The sequence below is a fragment of the Brachyistius frenatus genome, unplaced genomic scaffold (genome assembly GCF_029030835.1).
Source record: "Brachyistius frenatus isolate BFR_SWC_R1_liver_20210118 unplaced genomic scaffold, ASM2903083v1 Contig_85, whole genome shotgun sequence".
Taxonomy (NCBI): domain Eukaryota; kingdom Metazoa; phylum Chordata; class Actinopteri; family Embiotocidae; genus Brachyistius; species Brachyistius frenatus.
Genome location: NW_027210684.1, coordinates 896269 through 913546, shown reverse-complemented (window position 1 = coordinate 913546; position 17278 = coordinate 896269). Strand labels below are relative to the sequence as shown.

Genomic DNA, 17278 nt, shown 5'->3' with positions numbered 1-17278 from the left:
ACATCCTTTACAGTGCCAGATGGCTTTTAAATGTTACATGTCATCCTCCAACCAAATTAACAGTGAAAATTGTCAGACATGAATGCAATGATAGGAACCAGGCACATATCCCACTTAACATGCATTCAAGAGGAAAACAACGACAAAAAAAAAATAATCTGAAATGCAGTCCTTAAATTCCCAGTTTGTGTGTTTTGTTGAACTGACAGCTGAAATCATGCAGAATTACTTTGAGCAGAAAATGACATGTTTGACTGCCATGTCAAGAAAATCCCAATCAACCCTATTTATTATTGTCTTGGGCTACAAATGAAGCAATATTATCATCATAATAATAATAATTCTGATGTTTTAGTATAAGTTGATGATCCATACAGTGCTGTGCAAAAGTGTTTGGCAATAAAATAAATGTTTGAGGAAACTTTCAAAAATAATGTTTTTTTTATCTAGAAATTTACTTTATATAAAGTCTAGAAAATGAAAAGGTGGTTGATGTGAGCACCCTTTTATTTAAACAGTATCACAGTTACTTTGGCAAGTAAAACGTTCCGAGCATCTTGGCGAACTTGCTGTGACCCCCCCAAGACACACTGCCTGCGTATGTATGATGCTACCTTGCTGTACTGCTGCGGCTGGCTCACACGGATGTGTCATCCTGATGGCCATCCGATAATGGCGATTAGTAAACCCAATTATTTGAGGTTCGACAAGTGAAGAGTTGGAATCAAAAAGCCGCCACATGATTTTGTTGTTTCCCTTCATTCAGAGAAAGACAGAGGAATAAAGAGAAGTGGGTAAGCTGGGAAAATGCTGCCCTTCAATTTATTATTATTGAAAAAATATCATCAGAGTCTGGATTGGGTTTCTGCTACGATTTTATAATGCACGTGACCTCCACTGTCTCCACATGCAGTTGTAATGCAGTTGCTGAAATTGTTATTATTATAAAATTATATTTTTTTTCATGTCTGTTACATTTCCAGCTACAGCCTGTAGACATTGGAAAATATGGTGAAGGGTGTCATTTTAATGTTGCTGGTTAAAACTCTCATCAGCATGTCTTTTCACTGTCTCTATTTGCTGAGAACCACAAGCATCACGCATGAAAAGTAGGCCAGATGCCAAAACTCCAGACGTTGCTCTCCAGCAGCGAGGCGCGAGTCGTGCGGGACACACAGCTGTGTGGCTGCTCTAACCTGGTAATTTGGGCGCCGAAATGAAAACCGAGAAGATCCGCGACCACCACAGACGTAATGGAGGCACCGTGTCTGAGGATTCAGGCTGTGTCAGTTGGTTCTTTCTTCATATAATCCCATAATGTTGAGATCAGGGCTCTGTCAGGGCCGCTGCGTGTGTTACAGGACTACTGTTGTTTCTGACCATGGTTCTATATGATTGTGGGATTTGGGACTAATCAGACGCCTGCCTGATGGTACTTTGCATTGGTTAAGAATCTAAACATCTGAAGGGCCTAAAACTTTCGCACTGTGCTGTTTATGTGATCAACTGAGCAGTGGTACTGCTGATATTGCACTTTTTCTTGCATTATTGTACATCGTTATTCCACTTCAGAGGTCTGAGTTGCAAGAAAAAGAGTCAGTCGAATTGAATTCCTTCTCAACTCTGTCCATCAGCTTTGTTTCACATCACCAGCAGGTAACTTTACATTCTATGTATGAGCCTAATTGCTTACTATTCACTGTTGCAAAGAAAATGCCATTTGAATGCTGGTATTTGACGCAGCCTCTACAGTGATGTGTCTCCTCCACTCAGTCGCTTCGCCAGCTGTGACTTTGTGATTTGTAAATAGTTGTGTATTTGTCTTATTTCTCACAGCTCATGGTAAGAACACTGAATGAATCAAAAGGTACATCATCCACAGAGTGTATTAATGGGACAACTGTCACCAGAGTGAATGAAGACCTTTCTTGTGTTTCTATTGGCCGTGTTTACAAGGCGCAATGCTATTATCATTTATTTTTAATAAATATACACTTGTCATTAAAGTGATAAGAACATCAATTTAGTCTAATTGAGATGCTCGCCACCTTATCTGCTTAATTTAATAATTGGTGTCAGATACTAGCGGGAAATATTCTCAGCATACAGGAAGTGGTAATTTGGCATTTGAGACCAAGATAAACAGCAGCAAATGAGCCATTCATCCAGACATGTCTACACTCGGACAGGAAATGTTTTGCTTCTTTCGTCCCATCGTCTCATTTTCTTTTTCTTTTTTTATAGACAAGACATGTTGGTTAGCCTGTTTATGCTCTCATTATGTACAGTATTTCTAATCTGTCATCAGTGAAGGGCCGGATACAAACCTTCAAGTTAGCCAGATAGGAAGACAAACCATGAAATAGTTACTCAAACTGGCAGCTGTAAACATCCATCATGGTTTAAGAAGTCGGTACAGTCTGCCTGTACAAGGAAGGATTATGACCGACAATTTAGGTTTTACCTCAAAAGAGGTTTTAAAAATCTTGCCAACATGTAGGTTTAGTTACAAAATTGTCTGATTGTCTGAACACAACCAAAATTATACACTTTAGAGCTGCACTCATTGATATTTCCATGAGCGTCTTGGATTTATTGAATATGTGAAAGGAATTTATAATGACAAACCCAGAATTAACTCTTTTTTTTTTTTTTTTAGCTTTACTATTTTAGTGCCTTCAGGTTTATTATTTTTGTTTTTTTTGGCCATTACTTTCCAGTTATGGTTCATTCTCTGATTAAGGTTGTTACCCATGGCAGCCCTCTGTTACCCCATGATAGACCCAGTGTTCAGTACCTGTCCAGCACCAAACCATAGACAGATAGTTAGTAACAAGCTGGTGAACATTTAGCAGGTTAGAGTCCATGTTTACCTGATTCATGAAAAGCATTTGTTTGTTTGGCATACAAGCTTTTATCAGGCCATAATGTCTCAATCACATGGGATGTTTAACCTGTTTTGCCCAAAAGTGTCTCATTAAGCGTCATGTTAAGCGTCTGTATTCAGTATGATTATTACTTCTTGTTGCCATATGTGACAAGGTCACCTATAGTACATTCATGAAATATGAGTCTGGAGTCAAAATAATCATAACTATGGATTCCTACTGGAGAAAAAAAAAAAAAAGACAGCTCTGGTCCTTAGACACTCAAATGACTTAAGTTACTGATTTATTGGAGTCTTTCTGTTGTGGAACCTTGTTGTGAACCTAACTGGCATTGAGACAAGAAATGATGGAGTGGACAAAATGAGCGAGTTCAACCAAGAGTCACTGGCAGCATGAGACAAACGAGGACATCAGCTCTCAGACGGAATATGAGTCACTCTGCAGCAGCACAATCAACATAATGAAAAATGATGTGCTTAATGTGACACTTTGTCTCCTCAACACACGGCACATTCCTGTATAATTGTTAGAGTGTATTGATTTGACATTAATGATCTGCCAGAAAGTATTGCGAGTATTACAATTTGCCATTTTATTTATCTATCCCCTCCATCCTCCATCTTCCATCCTCCATCCTTCATCCTTCATTGCTCCATTATCTCCTGACTCCTTCACCTTTGTTAACACTTCTTTTCATATGATTTGCCCTTCCAAACTGAAACCCTTATAAAACATATAAAACCTAGTATTGAAATATAAAATAGGACTTGATATCATGAAATCTGCTCAGATGTAGTCAGTTTAATGCTCGGTGATATTAAGGGATCTAAAGGTTTTGAAATGTGTCACGGTTTATAGTATTTCGACTTTGTTTCACGCATGCTTTTGGTTTTGATGGTCTGTGATCTTGCTGTGTACGCATACAGTTATATATTCATACTGTTTATACTGTCTGTTCCAGCTTTAAAGCTGTGTATAAGCATGATTGGAATTGACTAGAATTGAGTGAACCTGATTTCTCCCCCACATTAGGCCACGAGGTGTAATTACACCTGTTATTGGTTGTTTGCATATAAATACTTCACCTATTTTTAGACCTGTCATACATCACAGAGGTTCTAAAGCAAGGCCACAGCTCTCTTCCTTACACTCAACCGTTATGCACAGCTGTTGCTATTTATAGAATCTGAACTGCCAATTAGTCACCATTGCACCTGAGAAGTAAAGGTAATTAGTGTCTCAGTTACAACAACATTTCAAAACAGGTTTGAAAATGTTTGACAGTGAAGGCGAGGATGAAAACAGAAGCAGTGACATGAAATCACACCGGCAAGTAAACACAGTATTAAGAGTGAGGAAAGAAGCGGTTGAAATCTATTTTATTTTGTGCTTTTGTGTGACTCCTTATAGATTGATGTCATCATACATAGGCCGTGGAAACTGATGAATATAAACGCATATTTTATCATTTAGATTTGGTCTGTCAACTTACATTTGAAGTATGTTAGAGGTACACATGTAAATGCACATTTATTTAAAATATATATGCATATGTTTTTCTCCACCTCGCCTCAATTTGGAACAGAATAAAATGATAGTTTAAGTCAGGGATTTGCTGGAGATTCATTTGTATTTGTTCATTATTTTTAAAGACAGCGACTGTGTTTGTCCTTACAGGACAAGCACAAAGCAGAACAAGAAAAGGCAGAATTTAGGCAAAACATCAGTGATATATGTGTGACTTTTTCCTTTTTGTTTCACTCACTACTTCATTATTTTTAGATCTCCCAAAAGGAGGGAATCTCTAAGAAAACTTTAGCCTGTGCTGACAATTTTGTCATAGTTTGCTTCCCTGTGTTAACTTCCTTCCCTCATGCACCTCCCTGCTTCCTTAAATCTTTCCTTACTTGCCACGTTGCTTCCTATCCTCTCCTCTCTTTCCAGCCGTGTCGGAATACTGAGCACTCATGTCTCTAAACTGAACCCCTCTTATCGTTTCTCCTTCATACCAGGCAGAAGAACTTTGCCCGAGGCATCGAACAGCAGCTCCCAGACGGCATGGTGGTGGCATCGGTGCCAACGGAGGTTCAGTGCCACGAGGAGCTGTCAGACCCTGTACCTGACCCAGAATACCTCACGGGTATGAAACCATATTTCATAGTTCACTCTGCTAACTCACACCTGTGGGATAGTATTTCATCACCGGCCTGTCCAAAATCCTCATTATTCAGAAAAAAAAATTCAACTTCTCTGGGCTCGATTATCAATGTGGGATGTTGTTTGAGATGCCCAAGGTGTCCACATAGACACTCAGTCATTTGAACTGTCATTTACAGTATAATGTTTGGGCACTCTGCCAACTGAACATTAGCACTGAGTGCAAATCGTGCGGTGCAAAAATCGATGTATGATTCTTTATGGACTGGATTATATTCAGGTGTCTGTGTGGTGCTCTGTTGCTGTTGGTCTGGAGACCGTTTGTTGAAGAATCTAAAACCCAAATGGATTAAAACAGGCTCAAGAGTAACTATGATGATCACAACGGAAACCTGATGCTCCTGCTTTGGTTTTACTTCTCTTTGACTTGGGTCCCTTTTATAATACGTAGTCATCTTTCCACTGGTCTAATTTGGTTGAAGTCTTCTCCATCAGTTAAGTTATGTCCGGTTATCTTACATTTTCAAAGCATAGCTGTACCTTTGCATTTCTTTCTGGCCTTTGAGTATCACATTTTTGTCATATATGAAGAAAAAAAAACCGAGGAGAGCAGAGAAAAATGATCATGCTCATAATGTGGAGTGAATTCTGATCTTTAGGGTGCAGCCTTGGACTCTTAACCCACACTGCACATCTGTTGATGCAAAACATAGCTTGTACTTTATTGGACTTGTCCAGCTCCATACTTTATATCAGTTACCAAGAAACATCGAGCTAGCCTGTTGTCCTTCAAGCATTTAAATGAATGAATGACAGCCTTGAGGAATCATTTACATGTCAATTATCTGTATCCCTTTTTTATACTAAGAATATTTTCCCTCACCTGAGAATGACAGCTCACACACTGTATAAGCCAGACAACATAACATCGATGTACAAAAGCTTCCTCCAAAAAGTTCTCTGGCTGGTCAAAGTCCATGATAAACGTGAAGGGACAAAAGGTAGAACATTAGCAAATTATTTTTTCATCTGGGAAGTGAGTGGGGGAGAGGGGATGGGTGGGTTGTACTACTGCTGTCGGGATGTATTAGTCAGTGGAATCAGAGTCTATCTCGCTGTTCTCTTCATTACCAGTGCAGCACATGGCGGTGGTGTTTGAACAGCTCACAGCCATCCAGCGTGAAACAGATGCCGTATAAACACTGAAAAAAAGAAGAGACTCTCTGGATATCAAGTGATTCCAAAAGGCAAAACATGTATATGGTCCATCTGGACGCCTCATTATCCACTGAGTTTGACCTCACTCTTTTTTATTTGCTTAGTTTTACAGTTTTATGCTCTTAATTTTTGAAATCATGCAAAGCAGTCATAGACATCAGTTTGATTGGCTAATTGACAAGGGGGGAAAAAACTCTCTGGACAACAAAGTTGTCTATAAGGAAGCACTCCATTTGGCAGAAGCTCAGCGTAATATTTGTCCTATTATTTCTCTGTGCTAGCAGTTAAGTTGTAGAACAAGCAGGAATTTGATGACGACCAGACACCTGTAACGAAGGAAATATACTCTCCTGTGCTGCCTACATAAATAATAACCATTTCATCATGTTTTACTACAATAATATAACATTAATAATAATATTTGAACATATTTCCCTGGAATGCCTCATTCATGAAGCCTACTTGCTAAGCTTATTCCAAGCACCTGTGTAACTGCCTCCAAATTGCCTCACAGTGCAGAAAGCAGCAGATTGCACGATGGGTTTATCGCTTGTTGTTGGTATAACAGCAGAGATACCAGGCCAGTCAGGGCAGCAATTCAAAAGCGTATCATCCGAGGTTACGGGCAAGGTGATGGACAATCAAATGACAACGGTGCAGCACTGGTTGCAACTGCCGTTTATTGGAAACTTCAGAGGATATTAACACCGTCTAATCTAAATGGATCTTCTGCTGTCACGTCCCTGAGCCCCAGTCCCCCTCCACGTCCCCTTCACTGTCCCACCTCCGCCTGCACAGCTCAAACCTTTTTATCCCTACATCGCCCCTGGGTTCGCTGTGCATACGGCCCACAACAGAGTCCAGCACAGCGGCACTGCTCCTCTAGTGCCTCTGTGGCAGCCATGGGCTTTGTAGAACAGTAATATTATGAATTGAGATATCATTTCAAAGCATCCAGCAGGGTGCCATTGAAGCACACAGTGCACTCTGGGGCACACTGGGTTCTACTCTTTTTACCCACCAATGAAAGAAGGAAACTGATGCCTGATGTTGGAGGGGGCATGGAAAGTACAATGTGGTGGTCCAGAGAAAGAAGTGATGCTCCATCACACACTGAGCTGAAGTCTTGCAGTCACATATAGACTAACTTCGCTCTACTAGTTCCACTAGTCTTTTATTAAAAAATGAAACATCTCATTGTTAAAACTTTGTGGTTTTAACTTTAAAAAGCAGTTGTTTATTCCTTAATTATTATAATCACCCACACTCCCCTCTATGTGATGTTTTTTTTTTTAAAAAAAATATTTTAGCTGTACTCTCAAAACCATACAGCATAGCACTGCTTTTTGTTGACAGTTAATAATACTGGTTTATTGTCTGTATAATAAATAGGAAGCATTAAAAGCCCCCCTAAATGCCAGACTGTTTCTTTTAAAGGCAGTAGTAAGCAAAAATATTCAAACAGTCCAGTCTTCTGGAGTGAGTAGCACTAAATCACGCTGAGCAATGTTATTTCCAATTCTGGATTATTTTTTTTAAATTTATTTTTATAATTTGCATTATTAAAAATATTGGTCTGATTTTGAATGATGTTTTTATACATCTGTGTCAAAAGATAATTGATATTCACCATATTATGAACACCATATGCTTCTAGAGCCTACAAAATAGTATGTCATATTTAAAAAAACAATGCACACCAAATGTCAGTCAGTCTTTCTGAGTTTTATGTTAGCAGCATTACTGCTATAAATGATTTGTCTCTGACTTGCTCTTCTATCACAGTATTATGTCAGCCTTCAAAATGTCCTTCCAATTCTGCAAAACCTTTATTTATTGGACTTCAAGCCTCCAACTCTGAGTTTGAACCTTTCAGAACAGTTTCAAATCATGACAGGATCACATTTAACTTCACACTTTTCCTGAAAAGATATCATTTGAATAGAGAATGTATTTCCCATCCCATGATGTGCTACAACAGAAGTTTTCTTCGAGATGACAGGGCCAGCTCTTTTTGCTGAGGTAGGCTGAGATGGAGTAGAAACGACTGAAAAAAAATGTTTTGTCAAACTACCGTTGCCAAGATTACAATATTTAGTTCAATGCTCAGATTTAATGTTGCTAGCCATGAACAATTATGCAATTCAAAAATGTTTGGCGACACTACTCTATAATGAACAGATCCGATATGTCTACCAACTTTAGCGCGTAAAAAAGGCTTCAGAGTCTGACAGCAGCTTTGTAACACTGAGCTGTGTTGGACGGCATGAAGAAAGAAGGCGCAACCCTCCAGCTCTTTTATATTTAAGATGTTTCTTAATAAAATGACACACTGTTCCATCGCCTTGTCAGATGTGATGCAAGTATCTTGTAAATGCCTCATGAGAGCTGACAAGCAGTCACTCAGGGTCCATAAATGCACGTGTAGCTTCGGGCAGAACAAATGTGTTACATAGGAGATTTCATATTTTGGGCATACACTTATTTTTATACGAGTAAAAAAAAAAAAAAAAAAAAAAAAAATACATTTTTAATAATATGTAGTTGAGGTCATCAGCTGTGAAATACATAAACTCTACGTGTCGTGTTAGTAAATGTGCTTCTGTCAGGGTCGAGTGATATCATAGCCAGTAATCCTTCAGCCGTTGTATGCATTATTCTGTTCGACACGTTGTTATTATTTTTTTTTAAATATTTCACTTTGCCACATTACATAACTGTGCTGTGTTTCTGACAGATGTGCAAGTAAGTCATGCAGCAAAAATGTTTCCTGTGTGTTCCTACATTTGGCCTTAGGTTGGCCTGACAGAAGCACATTTACTAACACGACAGGTAGAGTTTATGTATTTCACAGCTAATGCCCTCAACTACATATTATTAAAAACTTGTTTATAAAATTTTTAATGGCAGATCTCTACCAGCTGACTCATACTGATCATTCTTACATTCACTTAGGTATGACTCATGTGTACTTGCTAGTAAGATTAACAAGGGCACAAGGCATATTAGGTTAAAAGTCACTAAATAACAGTTATAAAGACATTTTTGTCTCCCCACAGTCTCAGAAATGGACATAACATTTGTGAAATGCAGAAAACTTGCAGAAGTGAAGACAGCAATCTGAAGAAGCTGAAATATAACATACATGTTTATAGCTTTGCTGATTGTCAAATTTATGTTTATTTTAATTAATTTTCTGTATCTTTCTACCATATATCACTTAGCTTAGCTATCACTTTAACTTTTCAAAAATGTAATTTAGGGACTTCTAAAGTACTATTATCATCATTACCTAAATGAACATTGGCTCAAACGGTTATGTGTATGATTTGTGCTCACTCATGATGAGCCCAAAGAATGATCAGCCAACTCTACTGATTTCATCAGCACTAAAGAGCATTGTAATGCCTTTTCACTCATTCATTTGATTATATGGATGTCAACTTCACCATCATTAAGCTAAAACCTCAATCAACATGAAATGCCTGCAGACAGACACAGTTAGCAAATAGCTGGTGATGATAATCAAACATTTAACAGCTAAAACATAATATTTGTGTTGTTTTTGTTTTTCTCAAGCATCAGTAGATGCCAGAACTAAAAGGAAGTGAACATTGAATATCATAATGACTGCTAAAGTTACTCTCTCTGCTGAATGTGTCAAAAGACAACTGTTTAGTCAGAAGTTTATAATATCATCATAAAATGTAACATGACAAGCAGTGTTGTCTTGACAACATATTTGCTCGCCCCAATTAAAGCAAAAAAAAAAAAGGCCGATGTTTTTCAACCCATTTCCAATAAGGATGTTTTTTTTTTCTTTTTCTTATCGTTTGAAATTATTTTCCATGCTTTACCTGCAGGATTATAAGATGCATTGGGTGTGTTTAACAGGTTAACTCTTTACTTTTAGCGGATTAATCAGATTTAAGTAGAGCAGGGGAGATGGAAAATACTGAATGTAGGTCACCACTATTGTTTTTTTGTTGTTGTTTTTTTTTTAGCAACGAATAACAATTGAAACACTGTCAGAAGTACAACTGGGTATTATTAAAACATGTTTGATACCGGGACTAATATCTTGACTTCATTACTGGTTCCTTAACACTACTTTGTTCGATACCAATCATATGAGATCCACTTTAGAAAAAGAGAATATAACAACTCATTGCAGTACAAAAGTCTTCAGGCAGTTTAAAAAGGGGAGAGGTAAACTCAAGTTGTTTTTTGTAACTACAATCAATATTATTATTATGTCATTTGCTATATTGACTCCACCTGATTAATTGTCTGGTTGTTTACTGAAAATGAAACCATCATGATATTTTGTATGCCTCCAAGAAAGATATGTCTGGTGGCAAGTGTGGTTTGATTGACATGCCTGGGGTGCAGTCAGGTTTTCACTATAAACGGCCAGGCGCATTGTCCTGGGGTTTCCAGATCGAGTCAGATCAACCGCTCACTCCTCCCAATAAAACCAAGTTTGCTAAGAGGGAAATGTTGAACTTGACACTTCAAAACAGCAGGTCACAAACCAATCACCCGTTGGTCACTGTAGGTGGCAAACAGAGCAAAAAGTTATCCCTCTTAAAACAAGAACGTGTCTATATATCAATATAGGTATAGAATGACAAGTCATTTCTCGAAAGTGGATGGCAATTTGGTCGGTCAGCTCGGTAATATACGAAGTAAATGTCATCCACAAAGGTTGAAAAGGTGAGGACGAATGCACAGGGGGGGGACACCATAGGATTACCAACAAACATGCCCGGTACCGAAACTGTAAAAGTTGTAGTTTTGGCACCCGAAATGGGAAGAAACAAGTTTTTGTCCCAAAACAAGTTGAGGAAAGAAAGTTTTGAAAACCACTGACTTAGCAGCTAGTGACATAATCATTGAGTCATTGCTATTCATCAACAATCTTTTCACCCCCTTCGTGGATGTATTATGGTCATTAGGTTCTACAGGGCAGTAACACTCTTTACTTCCAGGCCCCTTAAAACAGATGGCCCGTCATACGCTCATTGAATTCATTCTTATAAACATTCAGTACCTCTCAGCTGTATCACAGCAAGTTGTGTGAAAGGCAGAGAGAAAACTTGTTTCAGCTTAGAAATCTTGGCTGGGAAAGCGGTGGCACCATCCACATAAAGTCACCTGGGGCATCTTCTCACCTTACAGCACCTGTTCTCTTGGCCTCCACATTTTCATCGAGTGCACAAACACAAGTGTCCAACGCAATGCGCTGCCGCGCCAGCTAGCTGGCTCGCGGCCACTTCCACTCGTCTCCTGGCAGGCCGTCAGCATTATCGCTGCGCCTGCACTTAATTGCAAGGCTCAGGTAATTGTCCGTAGGGTAGACAGACGTGCAGAGGCGGTCTCGGCGAGAGGAACGTCTGTTGAGCTGCGATGAGCGCTTGCCACCCCTCTGTCCCTTGCTGATTCGGCCAGGTTTGGTTGCTATGGTCAGTGTATTTGTCACAATGTCAGCATTCCTTGTTCCAGCCCTCTCCGGCCCTCACAGGGGTGAAATCATTCATCTTCCTATTCATCTCTGGGCTTAGAACTCATTCATCATGAGGCCAGAGACCTCCATCAATTATTCCGATGGGAGAAGGGGTGAGGAAAGAGAGGCTTTTGAAAGGCAAATACATCTTGATTTAATTGGAAAGCAAGTATGCTCAAGGCTGCTAAGCAGATTTCCCCCAAGATGGAGCTTGAGAGATAACGGACCTGAAGAAACATGATAGACAAAGACAATTGAGGAAAAAAGAGACAACAGAAAGTAAGAAAGATGAAAGGAAAGGCCACGTAATTTTAGAGGAAGAAAGACAGAAAGCGAAGAACAAAAACCTGAAACAGGATCCAACAAGTGAATGAATGACAGCCATTTTTCTCTGTAGTCTCCTGGCAGGAGGGGAGCAGAACCGAGACAAAGGAATCTATTGGTGGAGGTTATGAGGGCAGCAAAAAGGTGCTGACCTCTTCCCATCCTCTGCTAGCAGCTACATACTGTATAATGACACTGCCTCAGCTATCTTCAACACACACATCACCCGTATGTCTTTGAATGGTTGTCTATGTGTCCATGTGTATGTTCAGAAAGATGTAACGCAACACAGAGCGCCAAAGGTGAAATTGGTGCCCCTGCCAGTCAACACAGCTCGGCAGCTGATCCCCTGTCATTTGTGCAAAGCCACAGATTTATGCTGATAGGTAGAGAAATGGCTGACACAAGAGTTTATCATTGCATAGCACCGCTGAGGACATTTTTTTGAAGTTTATTTCAGGGAGGATGAGGATTATTTTATATGAAAAAAGATATCTAAATAAGGTGTCCTGTGACTTGGTGACACTGAATCCAAAGTAGGGTTACCTAGAACGGGGACTCTTAGGGACCTCGAGAGGCCCAGGAACTCTGTTTGGCAATTCAGATTTGATCATTTAATGATCTGTTCATTTATTTGATAATACACTCCCCAAAAGCACATAATACAATGGAAAAGTCCTTTAGATGGCAGCTTTACTTTGACTATATTTGAAGGTTTTATAGTGGATCCTCTGGCAAATCGACTTTTCAATCCATCAGCTATTCCCACTTATGGTTGATCATCATGAGGGGGCCACAGTCACCTGATGTTGGCAAGATGAGGGGTACGGCTTTGACAGGTTGCCATAAACACAACCAACCATTCACCCTCACATTCACAACCACAGGCAGTTGAGGGTGGCAGGTTCTAACCCCAAACCCTGTTGCTTTAAGGTGAACCACCACCAAATGTAAAAAAAAGTGTGTATTTATGTGTTTCAGTTAAGTAATTAAATGGTGCATATTCTTGTTCTTTGAATGTATGCCCCTGCCTTTCTTGCAAATGTATTTGCCAGCCAGTAATAAAGTTAATACATACCGAATATTTCCCTTCTTAAAAACAATAATAATGCTAAAACTAAACTTGATTTACACAACATGTTGCAAATTACTTCTGATGAAAGAACCAGGATTCAAATATTTCAAGACTAAAATGAATATAAAAGCAGGCATTTAAAGGAATACAAATAGAAAGGGGGGGGAAAAAAGAAGCCAATGAAAATAATAAAATAAAAAACAACAACAGAGTGTTAGTATTCATAAAATACTTTAAAATAATAAAAGTGATGAAGAAGTGATATAAAAGATGCCACAGATCCTGGGAGCCTCAGACTCCCAGGCTTACTGAAACTCTTCTGTAGTTTATTTGTGCAGAATTTGCACAAACCAAGAATTTAAAAAATTCTGTTTCATGCAGTTTTGCCTTTTCATCAAATACACACTCTCGTATGGTGATGGGGTTCCTATAAGATGAAAGAACAAATTGAATGAATATATCGGGGCACTTGTTTGCAGGCAGTAGGTAACTTTTCACTGATTAATTGATTCCACTTGAGGACGTTTGCTGTGTCGGTTCGGCACCATCACCTTTTTTTTGTTATAGGAGCATCACAATTTAAAGTTTTGTAATGCATTGTTAATGCATGTATGCTGCAATATGATAAGGGGCCTTTTGCACCCCACACACTCCCCCAAAAGCATGTGTAACCCCATGCAAGATTAAATATTGATAACAGCTCCTCATATTTGATTAGAACCACCAGGCAAAATCCACTTCCTTGAAGTAAGACTTTTTTTATTGACAAGATTTATCTCCTTGCACTTCTGCTGATTACATCACACGAGCATCCTGCCTCGGGCCCATTTCTCCCTCTGATTCACAGTATTTGGTATGTGCGTGTGTGCGTGAATGTATGTGTCTGCAAATGAGTGTGGGAAAGTGGAGGCAAGACATTCAAAGCTTTCATGCTTTTCTACTGTGCATCCCCATGAAATGCGAAGTCTTGCCACCGATGTTTGTAAATCTCGTCTCTGATCGTGGTTCACACTGCATTTCAGGGTTTGAATAATCATGTGCCCGACAAGACACTTAAGCTGAAATGTATGAAATCACTGTTGGGTGAACTTCAAACTTTTTCTATTAGAATCTGACTTGACATTTATGCTGAAAGGTTAAGACACAAAGTTAAATGCCAATTGTTCCAAACTCAGCGCCTAACCATTAATAATACATGGTTATTGGTCCAGATTGTAGTTTAGGCTAATGAATATCATTGCAGTCAGTGCGTTTTTATATTTAGAGCCTTGATTAGATTTGAATTGATCACACAGTCCTCTGGAAATGAGCCTCTTTCTTTTTTTAATTTCTTTCTTTCTTTCTTTAGTCTTTTCTTAGCCAGAGCAGGCGGCGTTTGGCTCATCAAGGTCATCTTTTGTGTTATTACCCTCATCTTGTCATGTCCGACCTGCCCTCCCCTCGGGTTCTGCCCGTGGCCTCTGCGCACACTCCCTATGCAACCAGCCTTTAGATATGTCAGCACTGAGATGGCACATAATCTATATTTTATAAGGCCTTGATATAATTGGTGGCAGCGAGGGAAGGTCATGCCTTCGGGGGCCCTCGTCTTTCCCCCTACGGTTTCCAAGATGAAATCCTCAAACAACAGCCCCTCTAGTCAAGAATGGGGATTAGACAAGATAAGGCAGATTGGGCAGTGAGTGCAGTGTCACTGTTTCAAGGGGAGTGGAGATCCAGAGTGTGCTGGAGCGCAGCAATTATCCAGCATGTATTTACTTTGAGAAACACGCGTGTGCTATAATTTATTCAGCACTGAGACATATTCTGGAGTGAATTCTTAAGTGGGACAACAGTCATGGCTCATAGGACTGATGGGTGGTATCAGAGTCAGGAATATATTGACTGCATTTGAATTGTATGTTATTTTTTGGGGAGAGAAAAAAGTTCATCAAAGTTGTAGTCACTTTTAAATATAAATAAATGATTGAACAGAGAAGACTTTCAAATGATGATACCTTCAGGTTGTTTGTGTACTATTTCAGTTGCCTGGTAGTAATTGTCAAGCAGCAGAGATACAGCTTTTTTAGTTTGTGTTTTGGATGATGTACAGCCGATCTGCTCTCTGCAACAGTTCAGCTTTATCTCCCACTTTGTTCAGTTCCTTCTCCCCTGTTAAATTAGAAACCCCTGCTGTAGCATCTGCCCCTCACTTCCTTTGATTGTAAAACAACTTTAATGAAATTTATTGCCATGGATCTCAAGAAACAACATTACCAAAGCCTTGGGATATAATAAAGTTGTATAATTCAAAACAGAAAGGAATGGATCATTTCACTTTAGTAGTTCACTTTAGTAGTTCAATTGAGTGACCACTATTTATTTATTTCTATCTTTCTTTTCTTCATTCTTTATACAGTACTAACTTTTCTTCTACCCCATTCTTATTGAAAATTGAAAATTTCTTCACATAATTGCATCACATCAATTGGCTATAATCAGCTCTTTATATGCAGCAGCAGCATGTAATATGAAACTCATTCTCATTAACAGATTATTGTTTTATATGAATTTAACTGGAACAATGATCTATCCTAATGTTACAATAATAAAACAAAGATCTGAAAATGAATAGATAAAATGAACGGAGCCTGAACACACAGGAAGTTCTATTTTCAGTGACGTACAAGTTACCGTCTTTGTTTCAAATAATTATTTACATTATTATTTGTCTCATTATCTAACCACACAAGAGTTAGAAACAAATAATATGAAAGACTTGCACTGATACAGTATAAAAACTGCTTGTTTGAAACAACCTCATGACTGACACAAATTAACCACATGGTGCTGGAGTGAGTTAGATGTTGAGAAAAAACAGGCGCGGCTCCTTTTGAAAGCGTTTTAGGGCCTGATAGTCTGTTTTATTCACATGATGTTTTCTTTTGTCTTAAAAAGGCAATTGTTGTATGGATCACTCAACATATACTTCCAATATAAATTGTTCACCAATTTTCCATTTATACTTTACAGTCTCAAAATATAAAAATATGAATGTCAAAATGTCTCTTTTTTATTTTGTTTCGTTTTCAACTGAAATTAATTTGCTTCTTTTTTTGTTCTCCTTTGTTCGTTAAATAAAAACTAAAGGATCAAAAGGAAGAAATGTATCTTTCATATATTTTTTGTTTCACAAGGGCACCCAGCTCCTACCAATTGATTAGTTTGACTGATTATTGTTAGGTATCTACTGTATGTACGTGGATGGAGATCACATTTCGATACAGCCAGTCATATATAATGAACTATCATTAGTGTTGTGTAATATGCAGTCACATTGACCCTAACCCTCTGAACAACAACTCACATTAACGTTCCTGCTAAAGCCTCCACATACATAAAGACACATCTCAACATCGTATCGTGGACGTTAGATTCTTGAATGACAGAAAGTGCTCTGTTAAGATCAGTTTGCAGGTTAGATAGGGAATTAACTGCTCAGCTGCAGCACTTTGCTATCTGGAAGTATCCCTTCAGTCTGTCTAGAGGCTGGTGTGGTCCTTCTTCTTCACTACCACGCTGTTAACACTGTCAGCCCGTGACATGAAGGCTACAGCAAGTTTGTTTACTTTGTCTCAGTCAGAGCTCAGCCTGCCAGCTGCTGTCAATCAAACCGAAGCATCACTTTCCTCCAGTCGCACAGACGCAAAGGAGCATTTCTGATACTTATTTTTCTTCCTCATTAAACTGTAAACTGTACATTAATTTTTTTTTTTTTTTTAAATGGAGGTATTATTTTTGAGTTTGCAAACGGACGAGGAGACAAAGCCTTATTATCGAGGCATTCATGTGGAAACGTCACTTCAATGTTGCAGGTTAGGGAGGATATTTCAACAATTGGATAAAACTGGGTCGCTTAATTTAAAATAAGGTATCATACTATATTGATTACATTTTCTATTCATGTTATAAATCTCCAAAGTAACTAAAGCTGTTAAATAAATGTGCAGAAAAACGACGTTTGCCTCTGAAATCTGGTGGACTACAAGTAAAAAGTATAATTTGGGTATTTACAGAGTTACTCTCATGTTGATTCACTGACATGTCACTCAAGCCAGTGCACTCAACCCT

General features: G+C 38.8%; 1 protein-coding gene across 5 annotated transcripts in view; it reads left to right on the top strand.

Annotated features, from left to right (window-relative positions):
• The window catches only part of astn1 (astrotactin 1), a 399600-nt gene that overhangs the window by 188778 nt on the left and 193544 nt on the right, over positions 1 to 17278 (top strand). For all 5 annotated transcript variants that reach the window (XM_069709823.1, XM_069709824.1, XM_069709822.1 and 2 more), the window contains one exon: positions 4901 to 5028. In XM_069709823.1, the coding sequence (XP_069565924.1) occupies positions 4901 to 5028 (128 nt within the window). The remainder of the gene's footprint in view (positions 1 to 4900; positions 5029 to 17278) is intronic.